The sequence below is a fragment of the Centrocercus urophasianus genome, unplaced genomic scaffold (assembly GCF_019232065.1).
Source record: "Centrocercus urophasianus isolate 14NV4802_14NV808 unplaced genomic scaffold, USGS_Curo_1.0 seq_15, whole genome shotgun sequence".
NCBI lineage: Eukaryota > Metazoa > Chordata > Aves > Galliformes > Phasianidae > Centrocercus > Centrocercus urophasianus.
Window position 1 is genome coordinate 34,927,143 of NW_024884697.1, and position 24,287 is coordinate 34,951,429.

Genomic DNA, 24,287 nt, shown 5'->3' on the forward strand with positions numbered 1-24,287 from the left:
CCAGAGAGCTGCCCCTCTGGTCCCCTCTTCAGGAGCCACCATAAGGCCTCTTCTTAGCTTCCTCTTCTCTGGTACCTCAACCGCTTCTCATACATCTTGCCCTTCAGACCCTTCACCTTCTTCATAGCCCTCCTTTAGATGCTCTCTGATAGTTTTATGTCCTTATGCTGTGTCACCCAAAACTGCACACTGTAATCGAGGTTTATGCATATTATCACTTTAAGGTTGCTGTTTGTATAGTATGTGTTAGGTACCACTCCTAGGTTGGCGTTATGCATGTGGTCTAAATGTATCTTTATTGAAATAATTAAAATACCTACAATCAAGTTGTGTTTTGTTAAGACTGTGTATTCTTATGTTGTGTTCATTGTATTTTATTTCTTGATAAATGTTATACTTATTTTTGTTTTCCATAATATAATGAACATGTTAGATTGGAGGATAATGAATTTTTATAAGTCAGTGATTATCTATATCTAAACCTACCAATGTGTGTTTTGATAGCTAAAAAGATAAAAGGAAAAAAGCATTTAATAAATTTGTAGTTTCTCTGGATGCAAAAAAGCAAAAGTCTGAATGGTAAAAAGGTTGATTGCCTGTATCACATAAATCCTCAAGTGTCCCACTCCTTTTATTTTGCTGTGTAACAGTTCTGAAAACAACTCAGAAGAACCGATACATGCTGCATTTTCTAGCGCAATTTAGAGTGCACACGTACATTTGGTGTTAGTTCTTTATCTTGCCCTACTTTTGTTTATTCCTATTTTAGCTTTTTAATTTGGAATTCAACTTCTTCAGCTTTGAAAGGTATTGAATATTTCACTGTGTCTCAGATTACTGTATTTTTAGACAAAATGGAAGCACAGTGTACTGTAGGTGCAGCCTGTACTGTATTGTCTTTCTTCCAAGTTATTCTCATGACATTGTGAAGACTAGGCACTGCATTTAGAGAGTCAGTGTTCTTTTTTAGCCTTCCTAGCGTGTGATTAAGTGGGAGTTGCTGCCTGTTGTACTATGAGTCGTGTGACAAAAACTAAACCTGTGACAGGTGCTACAGTATGTATATCAGAAAATTTGCTTCCCAAACACTAATTATTCTCAAAGTATTTTACTGCACACAAAGCACAGATAACAGAGTCAGCAAATTTATCTCAGTTTTATCATTGTGTTGTAAATTAGGGTTTGTCTCTTACCATTGTGTAAAGAGAAGATGGTGAAAATTCAAGTGCAGCAAAATCTATTGATCCACCACCTCTGTTATGTGGTGTTTTTTTTCCATTTAATTCTTCTAATCAAAATGCTGGAAATATATGTTATTCAAACAGTAACTGCTGAATTTCACTACTGCATATGAATGAGCTGTCGTCTAGTGACAGAACAAGGTAGGAAACAGTGTTGTTTCTCCAGGTGACTGTAAAAAAAATAGAAGCATGTTGTGCCTGAATAGCCCAGACTCAACTTGGTGATATGCTTCAACTATTAATTTTGGATGTTAATTTGTTATGATTATAGCTTATCAAACATATTTCTGGTTGCTGTGGGAGAAGAATGGACTCTCAGCCACAGGAACTGTTAATAAGTGAAAGCATTCAATTTTTATCCCTCTCAAACCTTCAGTTATATATGCAGTGAAAACATACCTGTGCTTTGTTCCAGCCAGCCCTTTTCCACTGTATCCTTCCACTGTGAAGGCGAAGAACCTTTGTGATAAAATGTTATATCCTACATTATCAACGTTAGGTATTTAGATGCTGAAGTACCAGAATCTCTCTATGTAAGAGTTTGCAGTTTTGATGATAACCTGTTGCTCAGTTAAGTCTTTTGCTACAACTCTAGCAATCATCAGAGTGAGCATATTGTTAATACTAGACACAGAATGTCTCCATCTCAAATAGTGATTGGAACTAAGTTTTAAAAGCTTCTCCTTTTCATTGTGACAATTGCCCAGGAATCCGTTCTGAGAACAGACAATTATTTAAAAAATGTATTCAAAATTGTTAATTTATAGAATGACTTACAAAGAAAAAGAAGAACATTGAATGTTGTAAATGAAATTCTTAGCAACAATTTTTGCATTGTAAACTAGCTTAAGAAACTGTTTATTTTCTCCCTTAGGATAAACATATTGTATATTTCTAGTTTTCTGACAAATGAAAACATTAATGTGATTTAACTTATACTAGCAGTGATTCATGGCTCTAGTTGTTTGGCTTGTGTATAGTAATACTGATTTGTATTTTTATTTTGTTTCTGTAGGACTATTTAACCATTCACAAGTATGGCAATGCAGCCAGAAATGATCTCTGGAACACACTGTCAAAGGTAAAATGCTTTAAACTATTGCACTGAGGATGAAGCAGGAATATACTGTGGTATTTCTCTTGGTAAGCTTAGGACTGAATAGAGCATAATGAGATCTTCAGACCCCAGAGCAAATTTAAAAATCGATGCAAAGAAATTCCATTAGAGTTAACAGAACAACACTGGCAACACTGAAATATGCTTTCTTCAGTATTTTAGTTCTTTATTACGTCAGAATATATTTCCTTGCTTGTGCTGTGTCACTGATGTGCAGTAAAAGCTAGTTTGTGGAACCTACTGTCATTGCGTTTAGTGGTAGCAGGGTGAGGCCCATAAGCTGGGAAGTGCGTGAAAATGTTGCACCTTGGCATTTACATCAGCTGTGTTTTTTATTTTTGTATGGAGCTATGATTGGTGTGAAAGAAAAAATTACTAAAGCTTTAAAGTTTACTCTAAACAAGTAACTATTTACTGTAATATTAGGCGTCCTGCAGAGGATTCTAGTTTGTACGTCCATGTTCCTTTTATTGATGCACCCACACTTGGTTTCTAGTCTCAGTTCCAGTATGTATTTAAGGGCAGAGCTTGAATTTCAAAAGAGGGAGCCAACCATGCCTAGATTACTTGCGTACAGAGCTACTCTGGACACCTCAAAAGAGAGACAGAGTGTAAGAGAATGTAGAGGACAGAAAGGAAGTTTGGGCACAAGTGCCAACTCAAGCCGTACATAAACATGGTTGTCTAGTAACTATTGACACCAAAACTAGCATCCAGCTGGAGTTTAAGACATGTATGTTTATCTAGATTAGCAGGTATCTATGAGTCTTCCAGCTACCACAAGAGATATCCATAGCTGCTCTGTCTCTACCAGTTCTGTGAAGATGCACTGAATACTGTAGGACATCTCAACTGACATTTGTTAAATAAGAACAACTAGAGTTCCAAAAGCCTACTCAATATGATCAGCAATATAATCAGCAAGGTATAGACAGTGATTCAATTGTCTAGCCACTAGATGATGAAACTGAACCACTAGGTGCTTTAAGATGAGCCCTGGTATCTTCCTCTGGTAAAGCCTTTGGGGAAATGCTGGGTAATGGGAGGGGAGGGGGATGATCATACTCTTGAAAGAGCAGAAGAACCCACAACTAATAGAACAAAAACAAGACTTCATTCTGGACCCTAAATACTAGGGTTACCTTGTATGCTTAATTCTATTGTTAAGCCTAATAATTACTTCTTTCTCACATATATAACCATGTTTGTTGTCAGCCTCTTTTTTTCTAATATTGCTTCTCCAGTTCAGAAGACTTCTTGCTGATTTCTGCTCATATTCGTCAGATGTTAATTCGTCTGTGATCAAGGGCTACTCAGCAGTTAGACATATTTCTGTCACTGCATAGCTACTGATGCCTGTCATTCTCATATCCAGACTCATCTCCCATGAAGCTATAGCATCTCTTTTTATTTCAGATGAAAGTCTAACTGTAAACCAACAGTTCATTGACATGCTCTATCAAATATGAACACGTTAATCCTACAGTGTAAAGACATACAGTTTTTGAAGGAGCTGGGGATATTGTTGTATGCATGGTCTCACTTTGGACAGGAGGGATAGTATTTTCAGATAAGGGCAGACATTTGATTTTCAGAACAGAGAAGCTATATATTTTCAGAAATCAAACACTTTGAAATGTGCCTTACTGCAAATACCCACACAAATGCTGTTAAAAATATGTGTTTTTTTTTAACATTGTTTGGTCAATAATATCTTCTGGAAATAGACAACCAGTACTTCTGTGGTGCTTGTAAACACCCTATAAAGTGGATTGTTTCTTCCTTTCCAGCAAAAGTGCTCTAATGATTTGTAAAAATGTTGACTTTTCTCTATGGAAGATTGCTTGATATTTAAGATACACAGACAGTGTTGGTGTAATTTTGCAGTTTGTGTATATTTACTGATTACAAACGTGGTTGTGTGCGTATGTGTGATATTTATGAAACCACTGAAGTTAATTATATTCATCTAGGATGAAAAAAAAAAAAAAAAAGTTTTACACGTTGGATTCCGGTTCTGCTTCAGCATACCAAAACTTTTCTTTTTTCTTGAAGGCTTTAAAAAGGGTTGGAAAATCTGTAAATATCCAGGAAGTAATGGATCAATGGACGCTACAGATGGGTTATCCTGTTATCACCATCTTGGGAAATGAAACTACGGACAATGTCATAGTAATCTCCCAAGAGCGTTTTGTTTATGATAGTGATACTAAAACCAAGGATTCTGGCCTTGGAGACAACAGGTACTTATATTTCTCAATGAATATCTTTTAAGAGTCTGTAGTACTTTACGTGCTTTTCGGTGTATTTTTGTAGAGTTGCCTCTGCAGGAAGCTGTGCTTTGCATGGAATTAGTAGCATGTTGTGGCACTTCCATTTGAATTTTATTGAAGATTAGACTAGTTAAAAGAATTGACCAAAATCATTAGAGTGATAGAACAAGATAAAGCTTTAATGTGTCCATTTGCATTCTGACAGCTCTATTTCTGACTTCTATGCTGTCTTATGTCATGCTTCTGTTTCCTCTTCATCTTTTTTGATTTTGTCACACTTCATGAAGTAACTTGGAATATGGTTGGAAGGTTCGATATTTTTTTAGGAATTGCTTGGATTAGACTTCCTCCATGCTTCTAGGTTAAGTAGGAGATGTTACCACATATTGGCTAGGTATATCACTTGACCTGGAAAGCATCAAGAACTGTACTGGACTGCTATACATGACAGGGAGTTCCAGTTGTTCCAATTTTTAAATCAGCAGGTTTGCAGGTACACTGACCAAAATCAAGAAGCACTGACACATCTCCACCTCTGTCCTTTTTTGACTTCTCATATTGATTCCTTGCCAATCTCAGGTGACTCCACCCCATTCCTTTGTCCCAGGAACAAACTGATGTTCCTTGATCACACTGGGGAATCCTCGTCTTGTTCAAAGCAATTCTGCTGTGATATTTTAGTGCCAAGCAGTTAGAGCTGTTTGTAGGGAATTACAATTCATCCTTAGAAGCTTCCACATTCACTGCTTCTTGCTTAGTGTGAAAGAAGGCATACTCTGAACCTTGAGTTCTCCATGTTTGTCCCATAGATTTAAATCATTAATACTGAATTTTGCTTGATGCATCTGAAGTTTATAGAATATTCCTGGCTAAAAATATAAAATATAATTACATATACTGGGAAATATTTATAACTAACTCATTATCTTTTTATAAAACAAATACTGTAGAACTCAAACATGACACAGGTTTTTTTTTTGTTTTTTTTTTTTCCTGGCTGCATTGGAACAATCTAGTATGGTATTAAGTATTTAATTTCTGCACCCATGTATTTCCATATAAAATATTAGTGGATTTATTACTCAGAAAACAGATACTAATATTTTTTGATTGCTTAAAACAGAGATGTTAAGCCTTCTAAATATTGTGGAGATGTTAAACAGATTTGTCGGGTAGTCAGCATTGATTGTATTAACTGCTACTGTAATTCATGAGTAAAGACTACTGGGCATGAAAACATTTTGTACGGTAGAATATTAGGAGTGAGAAGTAGACTCCTAATAGTTTTATTTTCACACACAACATTAATTCAGAATTCATAGAATCACAGAATTGCAGGGGTTGAAGGCACCTCTAGAGATCATTGAGTGCAATTCCCCAATAAAGCTGGTTCCCTACAGTGGATTGTACAGGTAAGCATCCAGATGGGTCTTAAATACCTCCAAAGAAAGAGACTCCAGAACCTCTTCGGGCAACCTGTTCCAGCGCTCTGTCACCCTCACTGTAAAGAAATTCTCCCGTGTATTTGTGTGGATATTCCTATGTTCAAGTTTTTGGTCATTATACCTTGTCCTATCACTACACGGCACTGAAAACTCTGGCCTCATCAGATTATCCCCCGCACTTTAGATATGTATAAATATTTATCAGATCCCCTTTCAGTTTTCTTTTCTCCATGCTGAACAGACCCAGGTCTCTCAGCCTTTCTTCATATGAGAGATGCTTCAGGCCCTTTATCATTTTTGTGGCCCTCCACTAGACTCCTTCTAGGAGATCCCTATCTTTTTTTGAATTGAGAAGCCCAGAACTCTGCACAGTATTCCAGTGGCCTTACCAGAGCAGAGTAGAGGGGGAGGACCACCTCCCTCCATCTGCTGGCTACACTCTTTTTAATGCATTCCAAGATACCACTGGTCTTTTTGGCCACAATGGGACACTGCTGGCTAATGACCAGCCTGTTATCCACCAGGACCCCATGTCCTTCTCTGCAGACTACCTGTCCAGCAAGTCATTCTCTAACCTGTACTGGTGCATGTGGTTGTTCCTCTCTAGGTTCAGGCCTCTTCACTTGCTTTGTTGAACTCATAAGATTCCTCTCTGCTCAACTCTCCAGACTCTTTAGGTCCTGTTGAATAGCAGCACAGCCTGCTGGCATGTCAGCCACTCCTCCCAGCTTTGTATCATCAGCAAAATGGCTGAGAGTGGACTCCATCCCATCATCCAGGTCCTTGATGAAAAAGTTGAACAAGACTGGACCCAGCACCAACCCCTTGGGCGCACCACTAGGTACAGGTCTTCAACTAGGCTATGCCACTGATCACAACTCTCTGAGCTATGCCAGTCAACTAGCCAGTCAATGGTGACTCAGCAGAACAGGCCGCAATACTGACCCCTGGGGAACACCACTGGTGAGCAGTTGTCAGCTGGATTTAACTCCATGCACTACCACTCTCTGGGCCTGGTCATCCAGCCAGTTCCTTACCCAGCAAAGAGTGCACCTGTCCAAGTCATGGTCTGCCAGCTTTTCTAGGAGAGTACTGGGGAGGGCAATGTCAAAGGCTTTGCTGAAGTCTAGGTAGCCTGTCACCAACCTGTCCTTCCCTAAAAAGGATGTGGCCATCGTGACAGCATTCTAGTCATGCTTTCCCACCATATCTCCATGATCACAAGATCATGGCTCTGTGATTGCACACATCTCTAAATCTTCCTGTTCATTTCTCATGCTGTGTGCATTAGTATACAGGCACTTTAGGGAAGAGAGTACAGGTGTCCCTAGAGGGATACTAGAAGATTTCATGTAGGCATACTCACTCTTGGGGTAGATGGCCTTCTGGCTTTTGTCATTAGAGGCAGCTAAGAAACATTTGTTACTGTTGTCTTGGCTCATTCCTCAGTCTGTTGCAATGGCATTGCTGTTACGTACCCTGCCTCTCAATTCCTTCAGTTTAAAGCACGCTTCACTAAGTTAGTCAGCCCGTTCTCATAAATTGCCATTTGCCTTCTAGACAGGCTGATTCCATCCTCCCTAACAGTATATAATCTTCGTAGAAGGTTCCATTATCATAAAACCCCAAACCTTTACGATGGCACCAGCCACATAGGTAGGACTTATGTGTATTATGCATCTATTCCTGGCTTCCCTCCTTCTTCCGACTGGTAAAATGGAGGAGAAGATAACCTGTGCTCCAGTGTTTTTCAGTTGCCCTCCCAGGGCTTTATAGTCCTCTTTGATTCTTCTCACATTCTGCCTTCCAGCACTGTTTGTACCTACATGGAACAGCAACAGGGGATAGTAGTCTGTGCTCTTGGTGAACTGTGGCACCCTTTCATCAGTGTTTCGAATCTTGGTTCCGGGAGGCAGTAGACATCTTGAGACTACTATCAGGCTGGCAGAGGGGAACCTTGGTCACTTTTAAAAGTGACCCACCACAAGCACCTGGCACTTCTTTTTATGAAACTTCAATCCATTATTTGGAGATAATGTGGATGGGTAGTGTTCTGCACCAACAGAGAAAAATATGCTGAGTTTCTTAAGTGATTTTGCATAAACATTTTACTATAATTGTAAGTTCTAAACAATGTGAAATTCTGTTCAATGTAGAGCACAGAAAAAGAAGGTATCAGAATGGGCTCTGTCAGGAGTTTATTGTCCAAATAGACAATACAGTACATACGTGTATCTTCTTTGGCAAGTCTGTTTACTGTCTTCTTCCTACTGTCTCAAATTTGTTTTTCTCTGTGCTTCCATGGTATTGTAACCTCAAATGAGAGAGGTCCCTAGCATAGGGAAGGCTTTGCAGATGAAATGTTTACTCCAGAAAGTTAAATGACGGAGCTAGTTTGCTACCTCCCAGTTAGTTATTTGAAAGTCATTTTATGTAAACATAAATAGCAAAGAGTGGGAGCCATATGCTTTTAGCAAAAGATGAAACTTTCCTATTCCATTCATCTTTCAAAAAGTCACTCACCATTTTATATTAAAGTCCTATGACTTAGTTATAAATAAGAGTCTAAGGTGTGAGAAAAATGAGCTTACCATTCACTGCTGTGCATGAGATTTGATATGCACAACGCCCTCATGTCATTAAATGTCCTTTCCTGCCATTGAATTAAGTAGAAAAGCAAGATTGACAGACTGAAAATAAATTTAATCTTTCTGTCAGCAGTTCTTTTTGTTGTTGTTGTTCTTTTTTTTTTTTTTTTTTTCATTGAAAAAGTCACTTTTTTTCAATTCTTGTGAAACTGGTAGATAGGGAAAATCACACTAATGGGATGTCATTTGATAATTCATGATATATTGCTCCCGTTGTTTTTTTGACTTTGCAAGAAGTGGATCTTGTGTGAAATGATAAAAGGGGCTAGTTTTTCTGCAAATACACAATGTGGGGCAATAACTGGAATTGAAGAAATACTCTGAAAGACACTTGGAGCAGTGTCCTGAGTCTGCTGGTCATTATGGCCAGGGAATTGCAAGGGTTTGCTGGAACCAGATATCTCAGATAGGTCTTATGGGAGGCACAGAAATGTACATAACATGAGGCTGAAGGCTTGGGGGTTATGTGTCAGTAGCCTATCTCTCAGTGCAGTAAAGTCAGTGTTCAGACTCCTTGTGTGACCTATGAATTCAGTCTTAGATGGATGGCTTCCTGGGAAACCATAACAGTCACTACAAACAGTGGGGAGCAGATTGCATTTATGCCATATTTGGGGCTCTGTTCTTGCAGAGCACGTGACATTGACTTTGTTAGGATAGTTTGTCTCTCAATTAATCATGATTATGATTTTAAACACTGTAAATAGTAGGACTGTACAAAACACAGCAAAATGTACTGGTTCAAGCCCTTTCCAGGAGTTTACCATCTAAATACACAACACAGTATATACTGGAAGGCTCAAGGGAAGGCTCTTAAAGCATATATCTGCCTCACAGTCATAAATTATCCAGAGGTGGGGCTGTAGTTTAGCATGGCACAGCAATAAACGGGTGCATTAAGAAGGGCATGGAAGATGGGGGGAGAAGATCCTCCCCCTCTCCTTGCCCTGATGAGGTTACATTTAGAATACTGTGTCCAGTTCTGGGCTCCCCAGTTCAAAAATGACAGGAATCTTCTAGAAGGAGTCCAGCAGAGGGCAACAAAGATGATAAAGGGCCTGGAGCATCTCTGGTATAAGGAAAGGCTGGATCTGATACCTGGATCTGTTCAGCATAGAGAAATGAAGACTGAGAGGGGATCTGATAAATGTTTATAAATAATGAAAGGGGGAGGGAGGTAAATAGATGAGGCCAGGCTCTTCTTGGTGATGCGTGGCAGTAGGACAAGTTGTTGTGGCCTAAAGCTTGAACATAGGAAGTTTTGTACTAAAATACGGAACTTCTTTACAGTCATGGTAACGGAGCACTGGAACAGGCTGCTCAGAGAGGTTTGGGAGAGACTGGGGACAGGGTCTGCACCAGAGGGTGGTGAGCATGGCCCTAAGCTGCTGGAGTTCAAGGAGTATTTGGAGAACACTTCTTGGCATAGGATTTGAATTTTGGGAGATCCTGTGTGAAGCCTGAAATTGGACTCAATGATCCTTGTGGATCCCTTCCAACTCAGGTTGTTCTGTGACTCCGATTCTCTGAAAGAGTTGGTTTAGAGTAGATTTTTCAGAGGGATTTGCATAAGAAATGGAAATAAAGAGGTACATGAATATTCAGAATTATATAACTTCTATAAAATCTCTGTGCTTCTATGCATGCTATATATTTATGCAGCAGTTAACTATTAAAATGAAATTCAAAGTAGCACATTCCATTTTTTTCCCTAAAATCTTACAGAGGCATGCTCACAAGCAGGCATTTTTTTCTGAATGAGAAATAGTTAAAATAAAAACTGTTGATACCTTTGACAGTGTCTTACCTCTAATCCATTACTGTAAGTGTCTTTAATTTTACTGTGGAAGAGAATTAATAATTATAGTTAATTTTAAAAATAGTTGATTTTTCCACATTGTGTATAATTGAAATTGTCATTTCTCTGAAACTGCAAAAAAGTATGCCTCAAGATACACACATATGTATCTACTGTGATTTATTTGTATGCCTAGAATTGACTGTATGGCATTCCAAGCACTAATGCTAAGCTTGGAATTACAGAAGGTACACAGTTTCAGTTTTTGCAAAGTGGGCATATATTTTTCTTGACAGTCATACCTTTACATCATAAGCATTTTTATTTTGTGAAGAAAAAAGCTAATAATGACAGACACCATTTCTAGGAATAACATTACTCAGCAGGGGCAAAGTCAGTGAGCTTTATTTTAAACATCAAAGTCTGCAGTAGAACAGTTCAGTTGCAATTTCATTTTATCCAAGCAAAAATTTAAAATTCCAGTAACAGATATGTAGTTCATATTCTTCCCCTGAGTAACCATCCTTTTGTTATGAGTAGGTTCCATCCTGCACTCATGTAAACCTCTCTGAGAATGGATTATTCACTTACATCATTTGAGGCTGCAGGGGATGAGGTGATATTCCATCTGACAGGGTTCAGTGGTTTTCCCTCCTGACAGACAAAGTTATGATTTTAAGACACCAGACTCATCCATCATTACAAGAATGGCTCACAGATATGACAAGAAATCTTATGAAAAATAATCTGTGGTCTAGACAATGAACTAATCAGCTTTGATGAAATCCATAAGCCATTTATACGCTGTATTGAAGGGTAGACAAGAGCTTTTTGGTTATGAATATGTTTTGTATTTTAAAAATATGAAGAGCTTGTCTCTTCAAAAGAAGAGAAATAACTTTTTCAATATTATCAGTATAATTAAGTTCACATTACTGAGCTAATATTAACTTGTATAGAGTTCTTATCATGCACACTGCTTCTGTAGCCAAGTTGTTTGTTCGAGATAAGGTACCAAGGGGAAATGTCTTGCTACACACTGAATAAAGCTAGCTGTGAGGAAAGAGAAAAAAGAAAAAGGTACAAACTGGGATATGGACAACATATTCATATGTGCTAAAGTGCAGTAATCCTTGGTGCTTTTCTCCATGTGGTTGGTCAAGGGAAAATTTAGTGGAATGTCCCCTAGACAGGGACATGACCAACAAAAATGGACTCCTGCATCTTGCACCATGTAGTAATAACAAATGAAAGGACTTACAACTGGCAGCAGAGATGCTTAGCAGTCACTCGAAGATGAATGACAAACTGCAGAATTATTTCCCTTCAATTCTCTTCTGAATTTCTTACACAAAGCTCATATATGCAGGCTTTGCAGAAAAAAGTCTGTGCTTGTCCCTTTACAGGTGACTATTTGAATAGTGAAAGCCTAGCTGTGTTTAGATATTGCTGTGAGTATTCTTACTTGATGGCATAACATTATAATGAACAGAAATGGGAAAAATACACTGTCCACTTATCATCTGAGGGGTTGGTTAAACAAATATAGCAATCATGGAATAATGTATCATATGTAGTATTTATAATGTGATTAAAAAGGAACAGAAATATGGACCATATTGTTTTATAAGCAGAGGATTTATTTACCAAATATTTTCTTATAGTGGAAAGACTTCCCATTTCGGGGAAATATTCTCTAATCTTCCATTTTCTTATGTTCTTTGAGTGTTTTCTTGTTGAGCCTTTCCTTTTTGCTACACCTGAAAGAATAAGCTTACATCAGCATTTACGCTAGAAACCACTTGTGTGTTGCTACCTAGAGAGTAGATGTGGTACTCTGGGTCATCTTGTCTAACCTGAATGTCTCTTTATCAGCTATGGTAACAATGAAGGGAATGGGGCTCTGGGAGAAGAAGGTACTTTATGTAGTAGAGACAGAGGAAATTGAATAATCAAAAAACAATTAAAAATCAACAGGCCTTAGTGAAGCACAGCACTGTGTGTGAACACAGCCAGATATTGATTTAACCAATTGTTTTTATGATCAAGCAGGTACTTGTAAATATTTATTCTTACAGAAGAATGAAAAAGCATGGGGAGCTCCTTCTTTTTATGTGTACTCTAGTGTAGGGTACGACTCTATGACACTAGCAGATTTTATCCTTCAGTATGTTTAGGGACCTTAATCCCAGCAGCCTGACAGAGCATAGTGCTTGCAGAGTCCTTTTCAAAATCAGCAGACATAGCTTCTGTGAGGGACCCAGAGGAACCCTGCCTGCCTCGGGTACCTGTGGGAGCATTGTTCTTACTGTTGGATGATTGCAGTTGCTAGCCCAGTAGTTGTAGCTCACATTTAGCCTGCTGCAAAATTTCATTTGTTTATTTATTTGTTTGTTTATTTATTTTCATTTGGAAGACAGTGAAGTCTTGTGTCATGACCCTTTGTTTCTGGAAGCCTCTTCTCATTGTAGCGGTATTATTAAATCAGAATAGAGAGTGCTTTTAAAATTTGTTCATGCATTTTTGTGTGCTGATGTATCTTAAGGAAGATTTTGCTGCTAGCAAAGATCTCAGAAATGCCAATTTTAATTTAACACTTTATTTCCAAAACTATTTCACAGCTTCTGTTTATGAGAAACACTTTCATTAGGCAAACATCCAAGCTGCTCTAATGCGCAGGATATAGGCAGCATTCAGTGTTATAATTTGCTGAATGCTAGAAAAGATAAAAATGGGATACTGTGTCATTGCTTCCTTTGTGGTGGCTGCACTCGTATCCTGGCTGAAGTTAGGCTGACAATGAAAAGCTGCTGGTGTATTTTATTATCACTGCGGACTATGTCCCTTTCCTCATCTTATTTGCTTATATTGACTCTTGGGAATTGCTAGATACCCAAGCAAGTTAATTAACACACATTAATTAGATCAGTTTCATGGTGAGAAAAGGAGTGTGTACTTGAGTGCAAGCAATGTATTTTAATTCAGAGCAAGATGAGGAGGTGAATCAAAGAATTGGGGTGACAGTGTTAGTGGAGAGCTGCCCAACATTCAAGGAGAAGAAAAGGGAATACAGTGGGAAGGCAAGGCACAGCCTGGAGCATTAAAATGGTGGAGCTGCACTAGGCAAATGCAGAGAACCAGGGAAATGAAGGCAGTCAAGATAGCGGCTTACTGAAGTAAGGAAAGGTTGAGGAAAGCACTGACGGCAGTTGGATGACAGAAGGGTAATGGGAATGATGAAGGTGGATGAATGTCATATGTTTTTGGGTTTGATGAAATAACTTGTATGCTTCGTTATTTACCACTTCTTCCTGTTGCAGTCTTAAGGGGAAAAAAATCTCTTATTGGGAACTTACCTTTGCATTTGAGACTTCGACATCAATAATAGAATCTCAGATTTTATTGAGAAGATATTTTGGTTGGAGGCTGTTAGGGAAATTTATCGAGGTAGCAGAAACTGCCATAGGAATTATATTTTAATCTTGGTTAAACTCATAATGTTCTGGGGAAAAATCAAAATCAGACATTTGAATACACTAAAAAATGCTTGGATCTGAGTTTCTGAAAATGTGTTGGAGGACGATAGACACAGATACAATGCTACTCATATTCCTGTAGCTGACAAGGGTATCACAGGCAAGTACTAGTTTATACTCATCCCATAAAACATCCTTCCGCTCATCATAATGTTCATATGTCTCAGATCTGTGCTCTGTATGCTCTTGAGTAAAGTACAGCGCAGAGACAGCGGGTTGCGTGGTCAGCATCACGTGTGCAATTCTGCAAGGACATTTTACACTGGAGCAAGACCTTACACGGCGTGCTGCAGAGAGAGATGAAGAGCTTTTACTGGAGAGTAAAGAGGCAGCTGTTGGAGTACACACTTAAAACTCCTTAAAACCAGCTTCTTTCTGTCTCTGACTCAGCACCCAAAATTGCTTGTCACTTTCAAAAATGAAGTCTTTTGTGTTCTGATGTAAAAAGGTTACGTAGGGAGAAGAAAGATTTTGTAGTATTTGTTCTTTGCCCACAGCATTTTTCTAAATTCAGTAAGGTACTGTACTTGTGCTGACACTGAAATGAGTCAGTTTTAAAGAGCCCCTTAACATTTATAACCATTTTGTTTGTAATTTGTTTTGGTATGAAATGTTAAGCTAAAACTACACCAAAGTTTGTAAAGGTTCAGCAAGAAGATTGTCCCCCCTCTACTCTGTCCTCATGAGGCCTTATCTGCAACACTGCATCCAAGCCTGGGCCCCCAGCACAAGAAGGATGTGGAGTTGTCGGAGAGGGTCCAGAGGAGGACCACAAAGATGATCAAAGGGCCAGAGTACCTCTCCTATGCAGACAGATTGAGGGAGTTGAGCTTGTGCTGCCTGGAGAAGGCTCTGGGGAGATCTCACTGTGGCCATCTAGTACTAGTGGAGAGACTGACACAGTCTGCTAGTAATAGGTTTAGGGGAAATGGTTTTAAACTAGAAGAGAGGAGATCTAGGTTAAATGTTAGGTGGAAACGTTTTACTCAGTGTGGTGAGATACTGGCATAGGCTGTCTAGGGAAGCTATGGATGCCCCATCCCTGGAGACATTCAAGGCCAGGATGAATGGGGCCCTGGGCAGCCTGGTCCAGTGGGTGTCAAACAACCTATGGCAAGGGGTTGGAACTGGATGGTCTTCAAGATCCTTTCCAAACCAGGCCAACTGGTGATTCTTTGATTCAATAATTGTAATTATAAGATAGTAGTATATTATTTTCAGACAACATAATTCTTTTCAGATTGAATAATTTAATTGAAATAAACTCATTTAAATTACCTTGACCCTTAAATAGTTGTCAAAGGAGAGTAGGGTTTATCTAGGGTGGCCAAAGACACACAGCTGTTTTCTAACAGAGTACATGTGCTTTCTTCACAAGATGATCTCAAAGCAGAGAGGTGCACGTGAGTTCTTTCATGATAGTGCTAAGGGCACTGAAACATTTATGTGTGGGAATTACTGGTTTCACTGCACTAATAAGGGAAGTATATTTGGCTTAAATATGCTGAAGAATGTAGACTGTTTTCCCTGTTCCAAATGTAGTACTTACTTATAGCTGAAAAGTATTCCATAGATTCTTGTAAAATCCAGAAATAATTATGTCTATGGCAATGTGAAGGAGAACCACAAAATCTCCATCTCTAATATGTTGCTGTTAAACATAGTAATTACTGCTCTGTCTACAGATTAATTCTAGTGTCGATGATAGTATTAAAATACATGATCTGTTTGGTGCTTTCAGAAATAGCATATTGACACTGAAAATCATTTTCCTTCCATATTTTTGTGTTTAGAAATACAGGGGGAAAAAAAAAAGCACACAATCCATTATCTATCATAGAAATAGTTTCTCTTAGAAACAACAATCAAGCCTTATTTTACATTATACCAATATGATTGCATTTTTAAACATGAATTTCTAAATGAAATCATACATAATAGAAGAATATATAAAATTAGCAGCTGGATTGAGGCAGAACTGCAAATAAAGAGGCTCACCATCAGAAAGTGCTAGCATCTTTCAAGACTAGAATATAAACTTCTTATTCATCCTGTCATGCAATTTTAAGTATTTCTCCAGCTTACAAATATGATCCGTAGTCACTATCGTGCATGGAGATAAGTATAATTTATATTCAAATGATAACAGGCCCATGTTTTTGAATACCTTCCAAATCCTCAAGTTTTACTTCCCTCTGAAATGGAAAAAGTAGTTGGACCCAGTACTGATTTCTGGTCATCTGTGAAGCATCAGTGAATTCCACATCTAATAAAATTCATAGCTCATGGTACTCTGCAAAAACTGAGGTCTGTAACTCTTCTGAACTCAGAAAGTGGGTGAGTCCACTGAGATCCTTCAGTCCTATGATTTGCAGCAAGTATCCTTTGCTTTTGTTAAGGAGGTGGAATTGCGTCTGCCTAGCATTGGCCAGGATAATTTTGGAATGAACTCTTCCCCAATCTTTTTATTGCAATCTTTTTCTAATTCAAAAAGAATCCCAAACTTAGCACCATGTTTTCCCAATTTTGTTCAAGTCCATAAAATTATTGATATGCATCCTACAGTTAATGTGGCACCATTACCATGTCCTGGTGTCTTCATTTCCTCATTGATGTCATTTTAAACAGAAGCTTTTCATCCACTGGTATTATGGAAGTCCTGTTCAATTCGGACACAGGCAGGCTTTCTTCTGTTAGTAAAACCTATGTACTTTCAAAATTCAAAATAGCTAATTGTGACTTCTTATTTTTCACTTGTTTTTCACTTCTTGTTGCTGTGAATGTAAGACTTAACACTGGACATGTCCAGATGACAGATAAATAAGCTCCAAGCTGTACTCAGTTATTTCAAATTGTTATCCTTTATCCATTTTTCATCTTTTATTTGTCTTTCCTACAAAGTTAGTGCTACCTTCCCTTCCTATCTGCTGTCATCCGTGCTGAGTTCTTGGAATCCCTTGACACTCTGGCACAGCGTAGGATGTGTAATGTTTGTGTGAGTGGGTATAAAATCCTTTTCTGTTGTGTTGTGCCTCTGGGCACAGCTACAATTACTTTGCTGGCACGTATTAAATCTAATGAAATCTTTACATTCTTATGAGAATGGTATTCACAGTGTGAATGTATCATCAGCTCGTTTTCCATTAAACAGAACAAACGCACTATAGAATCACGGTTAGGAAAATTACGTGATATTCACATGAGATTCCCCTGAAACCTGAAATTCTCTTTACTGAATTAGATGTTCTACTGTATAAACAATCTGAAAAATCTCTGTGATGTTTTAAATTGCCTTTCCCAAAACTATCTGTCTAGAATGAGTGCTTTACAAAATTTTACCTCAGTACTGCTGAATTCTACTTCATGTGTGATCTCTTTCTCTATACGGAAGCTCTAAAGCTGTTATGCGGTTAAACAGCTTTAGTTATTTCTCACTTACCACCTTGCCTCTATTTGTGCTCTCAGCCTAGTAATAAATGCTTCCAGGTGTCACAGCAACAAGGCTCCTAGTTTCACAGGTTACTTGAATGCACGTTCAGGTTTTCCTTAAACAGTTTTTCTTTCAAATTTCCATTATCTTAATATTCAAAATTTGCATAATACTGTGGCCTTCTTTTGCCTTGGGAATAGAAACAGTAGTAGGAAAAGAGAAAAAAAAAGAGCTGTCTACTCTGTTTTTACTATCCCAGTGTAATGTTCAAACTACACACTATCTTTTAGTTCACAAGTTATCAACTTTCCCTGTCCCTTATTTTTGCAATAGGCTTCCAGATTATTAGTCAGAAACTTCTGCAGCTTTGCAGTTGGATGCTCATTCTTCCTGCCGTTATCTGTGCCTGTCTTGCAAATCAGCCAAATATGCAACTGATGTACAAATACCAATCTTTAAGTCTTGGATTTCCATTTGTTCTGTAAGACTTGTTTGCTTTCAAAATGTCACATCTTCTCATTTCTTTGCTTTTGTATTCTTTTGTTTCTGAAATATTAACAGTTCATGTGGATGGCTACCAAGGTATTCCCTCTGTAGGAAATGCCCCTGTCAGCATCATAATATACTCCAAGAGTTGTGACCATTGGCAAAGACCACTCTGGAAGGTGTTGCCCTCTCAGGCTCAACGCTGCTTACCCAAGTATTGTGTCTTTGCGCATATGAAATCTGAGCACTCTCCATTTGGAGAGATGAGAATGAGAAACAAATGCTGAGTAGACCTTGCTCCTTATTTCTCAGCTTCAGCCACTTTCGATGTACCAGTTCTGTCTTTAACTGAAGAGACAGGGTAGGCATTTTGGGTAATAAGATTTGATTATTAAAGTAAGGAAACAGGAATCTTAAGCAGCCTGTTTTACTCTCAGATATTCTTTTTATCCTTTATACTTCTAAATTATTTTTATGCCTTGCTTTATCTCTGTGTTAAATAGCTTTAATCGTAACTTTCAGTCTTAGATTGTTATGTTCTCAAAATACTTTACAAAGATTAGCTAGTGTTGTAGATGAGCAAGAAATGGATTCCCATCCCACAGAAATTTTCAGTATATCAAAACATTTCCCTGTACTGAATCAGGACAAAAATCAAAGCAAAGATTGTGGGAAAATGGTTTAGAACATTCATCTCAATTCTGTAATGTCAGTACCTTACATTTCAGTTTTATTTTATCTTGCTCCTTTGATATGTCATTTCAAGCCAAGATTTTGAATCGGTAAACTGGTAATTTTTATTTAAAACAGTGATTATGTTTAAGCAATGTCTATTTTAAATGTTATCACTGAAAATATATGTTTAAGACTTTTTTTTTTCTCATGAAATGCTTTGTTTTGAAAAATCTGCCATTTTCGGGGAAACTTACATTTAATTGTGGAAGGTGAAGTTGCCAACATTGAGCAGATGGGCAGGTCTGTTAGTTGCTTGTGCAGGTAAACTGGTGCCATTGGAGGTACCCTGAGGTACTTCATTTGAAGCTGTACTGCATCTTACATGGGCAGGACCATCCTTAGATGCTGTGCCTTCTTGCACATCCCCTGGCAGCTCAGGTATGCTTCGGCGACTCAGTAATATTACCTTTCACAACTCAATTTAACCCAGAGAAACTAAGCCACAGCAGAATGATGGCTGAGATTTCACTAGGACAGCTGATGGAAGATGGATGATTTGTGTTTTACTGATCTCAGATAGTTTGGACAATTCAGAATTTTGTTTCTCAGCTTAATAAGCTGTTTGAAGGTACATACAGATTTTGATGTCCAGCTTGTTTTAAACATCATTCTATACGTGCTTCACAATAGGAAGGATTAGGAAAAAAAGCAGATGGTAACTCATTTGCCACATCTGAAAATTTGGACCTCACTGACTTCATGCTGTGCAGCTGAAAGTATAGCCTTTGTATTCTCCTTTGATCATATGTTCTAGCTGCAGTGAAACTCTGCTTTCCTGTGCTGTTAGCACATTTGAGCAGAAGGTTGGATTTCCTAAGGTCCCTTTCCACCTACATCATCCTGTGTTTAAATTTCCTGATTGTCCCTGCTCTTTAAAATAATTATGCTTACTATATCCTGCTAGGAGGAAGCTCACATAACATACTTTCGTGTGTAAGATTTTAATTTTGTCCCTTGTTCTTCTGTTGTTAGATTTATTAAAAAAGTGTTTTTTCTGAAGTCCATACATTGTTCTGTTTTTCTACCTTGTCATGGTTCTTTTCCTTTGGTTCTCTAACTAAGTATATAATCAAAAACTATTAATAGGTGTCTTCTATTTCTAGATAGATCTGGGCTTCTTGTAATTTTAACTGTTCTTTATTTATTTTTGGAAGTCCAATTTTCTCATTAAAGAATCCTGGAGAAAGTAATCTGTTCTGGAATAAGAGGAAAGATCCCAGTTATGAAAAAAATGCAAAAAGTGAGAAATTAAATGTTAAAATTTATCAGTGGAGGGCAATAACACATGAAATTCTTGAGAAAACCAGTTGGCGCTGTTAATTGATAAAGGCCATGGAAGAATAAGCTCCCAATTTTCCGGTACTATGGGGTTTGTGAGGAGAGTGAAAACAAGAGGCAATTTCTAAGGTTGAAGAAGCATCGCTCAGTGCTGGTTGACATGGTGATAAAATGACAGGTGAAATAATGTTGACGAGCATAGCAATGATACACATGAGAAAAACAGTCCTAACTTAGATGCTCGAAGATGAATTCAAAATAAACTGTTCTTCATCAAGGAGGAGATCAAGAAGTTGTAGTAGACACCATCAAGCAACTACATAGAACAGTGATAACTATTGCTGTAGACTTGTAGAAACAGAATTGTAGAGTTATAGAATCATAGAATGGCTTGGGTTGGAATGGATCTTAAAGATGAGCTGTTTGTTTCCTAGCCCCCTACTTTGGGCAGGGTTGCCACCCACTAGATCAGGTTGCTCAGAGCCTCATAAAGCCTGACCTTGAATGCCTCCAGGAAAGGAGTGTATAAGAAATGCTAGGGTAGAAGAGTAAAGAATTATGACACGCTGATTGCATGGTAGACCTGCCTTCAAAACACTGATGACAAGTTTGATTTTCTAAACTGGAAAAGAGCGTAATAGGTAGAAAAAAAGAAAGAGATGGTCAACAAAAGGCGTTAAGTACAGTTGCTGTATATAGAACAATAGAATAGATTTTAACCTAGAGTCTTTAATCCAGAAAAAGAGTTGACTTTAGGGAGTATAAGTCTGTAAAAGCTCAAGATGTGATTTTTCACTTTCTCTCCCATTTAGAAAGCAGGTTAGTTAAACTCTGTGGTAGTACTTGAGGCAGTACACCTCGAGTACTGTGTCCAGTTTTGGGCCCCTCTCTGCAAGAAAGACATTGAGGCCCTGGAATGTGTTCAAAGGAGGGCAACAAAGCTGGTGAGGGGTCTGGAACACAGGCCATATGAGGAGAGGCTGAAGGAGCTGGGAATGTTCAGCCTGGAGAAGAGGAGGCTCAGGGGAGACCTCATTGCTCTCTATAACTTCCTGAAGGGAGGTTGTAGTGAGCTGGGGGTCGGCCTCTTCTCTCGTGTCATTAGTGATAGGACCAGAGGAAATGGCTTCAAGCTACGGCAGGGGAGATTCAGGCTGGACATGAGGAAGTATTACTTTTCAGATAGGGTGGCCAGGCCCTGGAATGGACTGCCCAGGGAGGTGGTGGAGTCACCAAGCCTGGGGGTGTTCAAGGAAAGTCTGGATGTTGTGTTGAGGGACATGGTTTAGTGGGAGCTATTGGGAATAGGTGAACGGTTGGACTGGATGATCTTTTAGGTCTTTTCCAACCATGGTGATTCTATGATTCTATGATTCTTTGATTCTATTTCAGATCATACAAAGTTCTGCTTATGTAAAACAATTATATTACTTGTATACTCTTTATAGTACAGCCAATGATAATAGGCTTCTGAATATTGAGAGGGTACTTTATTTTTCTGTGAGTAATGATTAGGAGCAACTGAACTTCTTTGGTTAGCTTTAAGTCTGGGGGAAGCAGAAGAAATGTCATCAGAAAAATGCAGCGTTCATTACAGGCAGTGGGTGGAGATGTTCTACTGGGAAGATGTCTCTTGAAAGCATATGTGCTTGCATCTCAGAAAAATTGTTTGTTAATGTGGAAAAGTAGTTGAAGAGATGTGTAAAATCTGAAACTCCAGGAACTTTTTGTTTTCTTCTTTAATGACCTAAGATCTTTGTTTTGTCAGCTGATGAAGTGAACTACTGCCCTTTTTAAGCTTTGCATAGCTCTTTACAAATAAGCCAACTAAATGTTCCACTGAAAATCAAAATTTGCCAGTTATCGCAGGCAGGAGTCTGAAACATGCTTGTCATGGTCTCAAGATTTACCCACAAAGGGATCCCAGTTCTTATCAGTTGGAAGTCAAGGCATAAGCAGGAACTTGTCACAGATATGATCATTTTTTGAAGAAGACAGAATACCTCAATACAGGCTATCTAGACACAATGTAAGGCTAAAGAAAAAAAATCTGTGTAATCCAAGCAGTGCATAATTATTTACCCTCTGGTATTATGTGCATCTTGGCATCTGCAAGTTTTTATTGCTAAATGAAGCAAGTTGCCCAGAATTATTGTGTAAACTAAATGAAAATACTAACAAAATACTAACACACTTAGATGTATTGATATGATGCTACCAAAAATACAAAAGGTACCAACGCTTTCTCTTTAATTGTGAATGTTATCCTGTGTCCATTTTTATACTACCTTTTAACAGCATTCCCCTCTCCTCCATCTCTTCCTATATGACTGAACAGCATTATGTACAACACAGTTCATATAAAGTATCTATTCAAATTTTAAATGCCTCCTTCACCCTTAGAAATAATTCCTTAATTTTCTGAAATAACCCATAACTCCTCAAAATTTGGGAAATCTGCACTGAGTTCCCTGTTCAGGCAATCCAGTTTTTATCCTGAGGGACATTATATACAGATGTCTCTGAAGCCCTGCAGCGTCTCAGGCAGTTTGGATGCATCATTTCTTAACTTCATTTCACCCAGGCACTGTGTGCTATTTTGACAGACATCCAGTGCTTGCAGATGTACTTTTGAGGATAGGAAGACTTCATGGATTTTTCCAATCCCACTACTTCAAGACGGGATTCTTATTTTCACTGGAATTGGTTTGTCAGAGCAGGCAGCAGACAGCAAAATGAAGAACACTGATCATTTTTTCCCCTTGTCACTTACTCTGAAAGTAATGCCTCCTATTTATTTCCTTGAAAACTATGACAGATACAAAGAGCAAAATAAAACTATTTGATAGAGCACATTCTCAGCTACAAAGTACTATTTTTAAACATAACCACCACCATTAGCAATGCATTTTCACCAACAGTGATATGCATGCTGCACTCATAAAAATATGCATAGCTGTCCAGAACATGGCTTGTCTTTCACATTGCTGTTGCCACTGCTGAAACACACCACCCACACCTCACTGTCCTCGCATCCCATGTTTGGCCTACATAAGTGTTGTGAAGTATCAATGAAAGTCAGCAAATGCAGTTTTTTTCCTGATGGAGGAATTCAGTTCCTCACCTTTGCTTTATATACACTTCCATGTCAGACTCCATTCGGTCAGTCTGCCCCTCTGCTGCCATACCACTAAGATCTGCCTCTCGGCCAATGTAATAAAATAGGAGGCATTGCTTTCAGACCAGCCTTTCTACATACATAGAGGACAACGGCGTTGCTCTTGGAATGTAACAGAGTAATCAAAAGATGTTTACTACTCACAGTCAAAACAAGAGAAGAGGTGAATGGACCTCTTCCCTCTTTAAATTAGAAGAATACCAATGTAAATCTGCAAAAAAAGTTTTCTTTTTCCAAGTCACACTTGGAGAACATAGTCCACACAGATCATTCAGAGATGGCATATAGAAATTATGCTAATAAAAATACTTGACAGGTGAGCCAGATACGTCTCTGTGACATATAAATAAAATAGTTTGTAAGTGTTGTTTTGCAGCAGTAGTAGAAGTTTCTCTGAGAGTGGAAGGAAAAAGCGGGTAAACATGTAGAGAACAGCAGCACTACAGGAGGAAAAAATGGGCTTCTGGAGAGATCCCTTGGAAGGAAATCTGTGGTTCCCTGGTAAATCAGTAACCAAGAAGATGAGATCTGGATGTTCTGGGGAGTGTCAAGAATATTAGGAGACCCAAATCTTGATGAGGTGCATATAAAAGTTAAATCTACCAATCCTGATCTTGCCAACTAAACCCACGCATTTTCTGAGAAGATGTGTCCTGTATGACTCCAGTTCCATAGCAAAATCTCCTTTCAGAGATTGCTGTGGGAGTATCATTAATTAGAGGTAACACAGTAATCTAAAGTAGTCTAAAGTTCTCTGTATATTTATTGCAGTGTACAGAAAATATCTGTTTATGATGTTCTTTCTCAAAATTATGAGTGTCTGTGTATATACTCGTATGCATGTATCTGTATATGTTTATATGTGTTTAAATCAGCAATGTAGGCAATTCTCAGTATCTTTTATTTGGTAATATACAATTTTTCAGTAGGTCTTTATCTCAAGAGTCATAAAAATACCGTGCAAATGCAGTTCTTTCAAATTTCTTATATACCGAAGTTCTTTCCTTTCACATGAGTTATTGGCTTTGTGCTCATTTTTGCCTCATTTTTCTTGATCATAGTCTGCTAGTGTCTTTTTCATTCTGGAGACCTAACTGTTGTGTGCTTTTAAATATGATATAT

General features: G+C 38.3%; 1 protein-coding gene across 1 annotated transcript in view; it reads left to right on the forward strand.

Moving 5' to 3' along the window:
- The window catches only part of TRHDE (thyrotropin releasing hormone degrading enzyme), a 207,337-nt gene that overhangs the window by 129,974 nt on the left and 53,076 nt on the right, over window positions 1–24,287 (forward strand). The window contains exons 8-9 of the mRNA XM_042815914.1: window positions 2,257–2,322; window positions 4,414–4,601. Coding sequence (XP_042671848.1) covers window positions 2,257–2,322; window positions 4,414–4,601 — 254 coding nt within the window. The remainder of the gene's footprint in view (window positions 1–2,256; window positions 2,323–4,413; window positions 4,602–24,287) is intronic.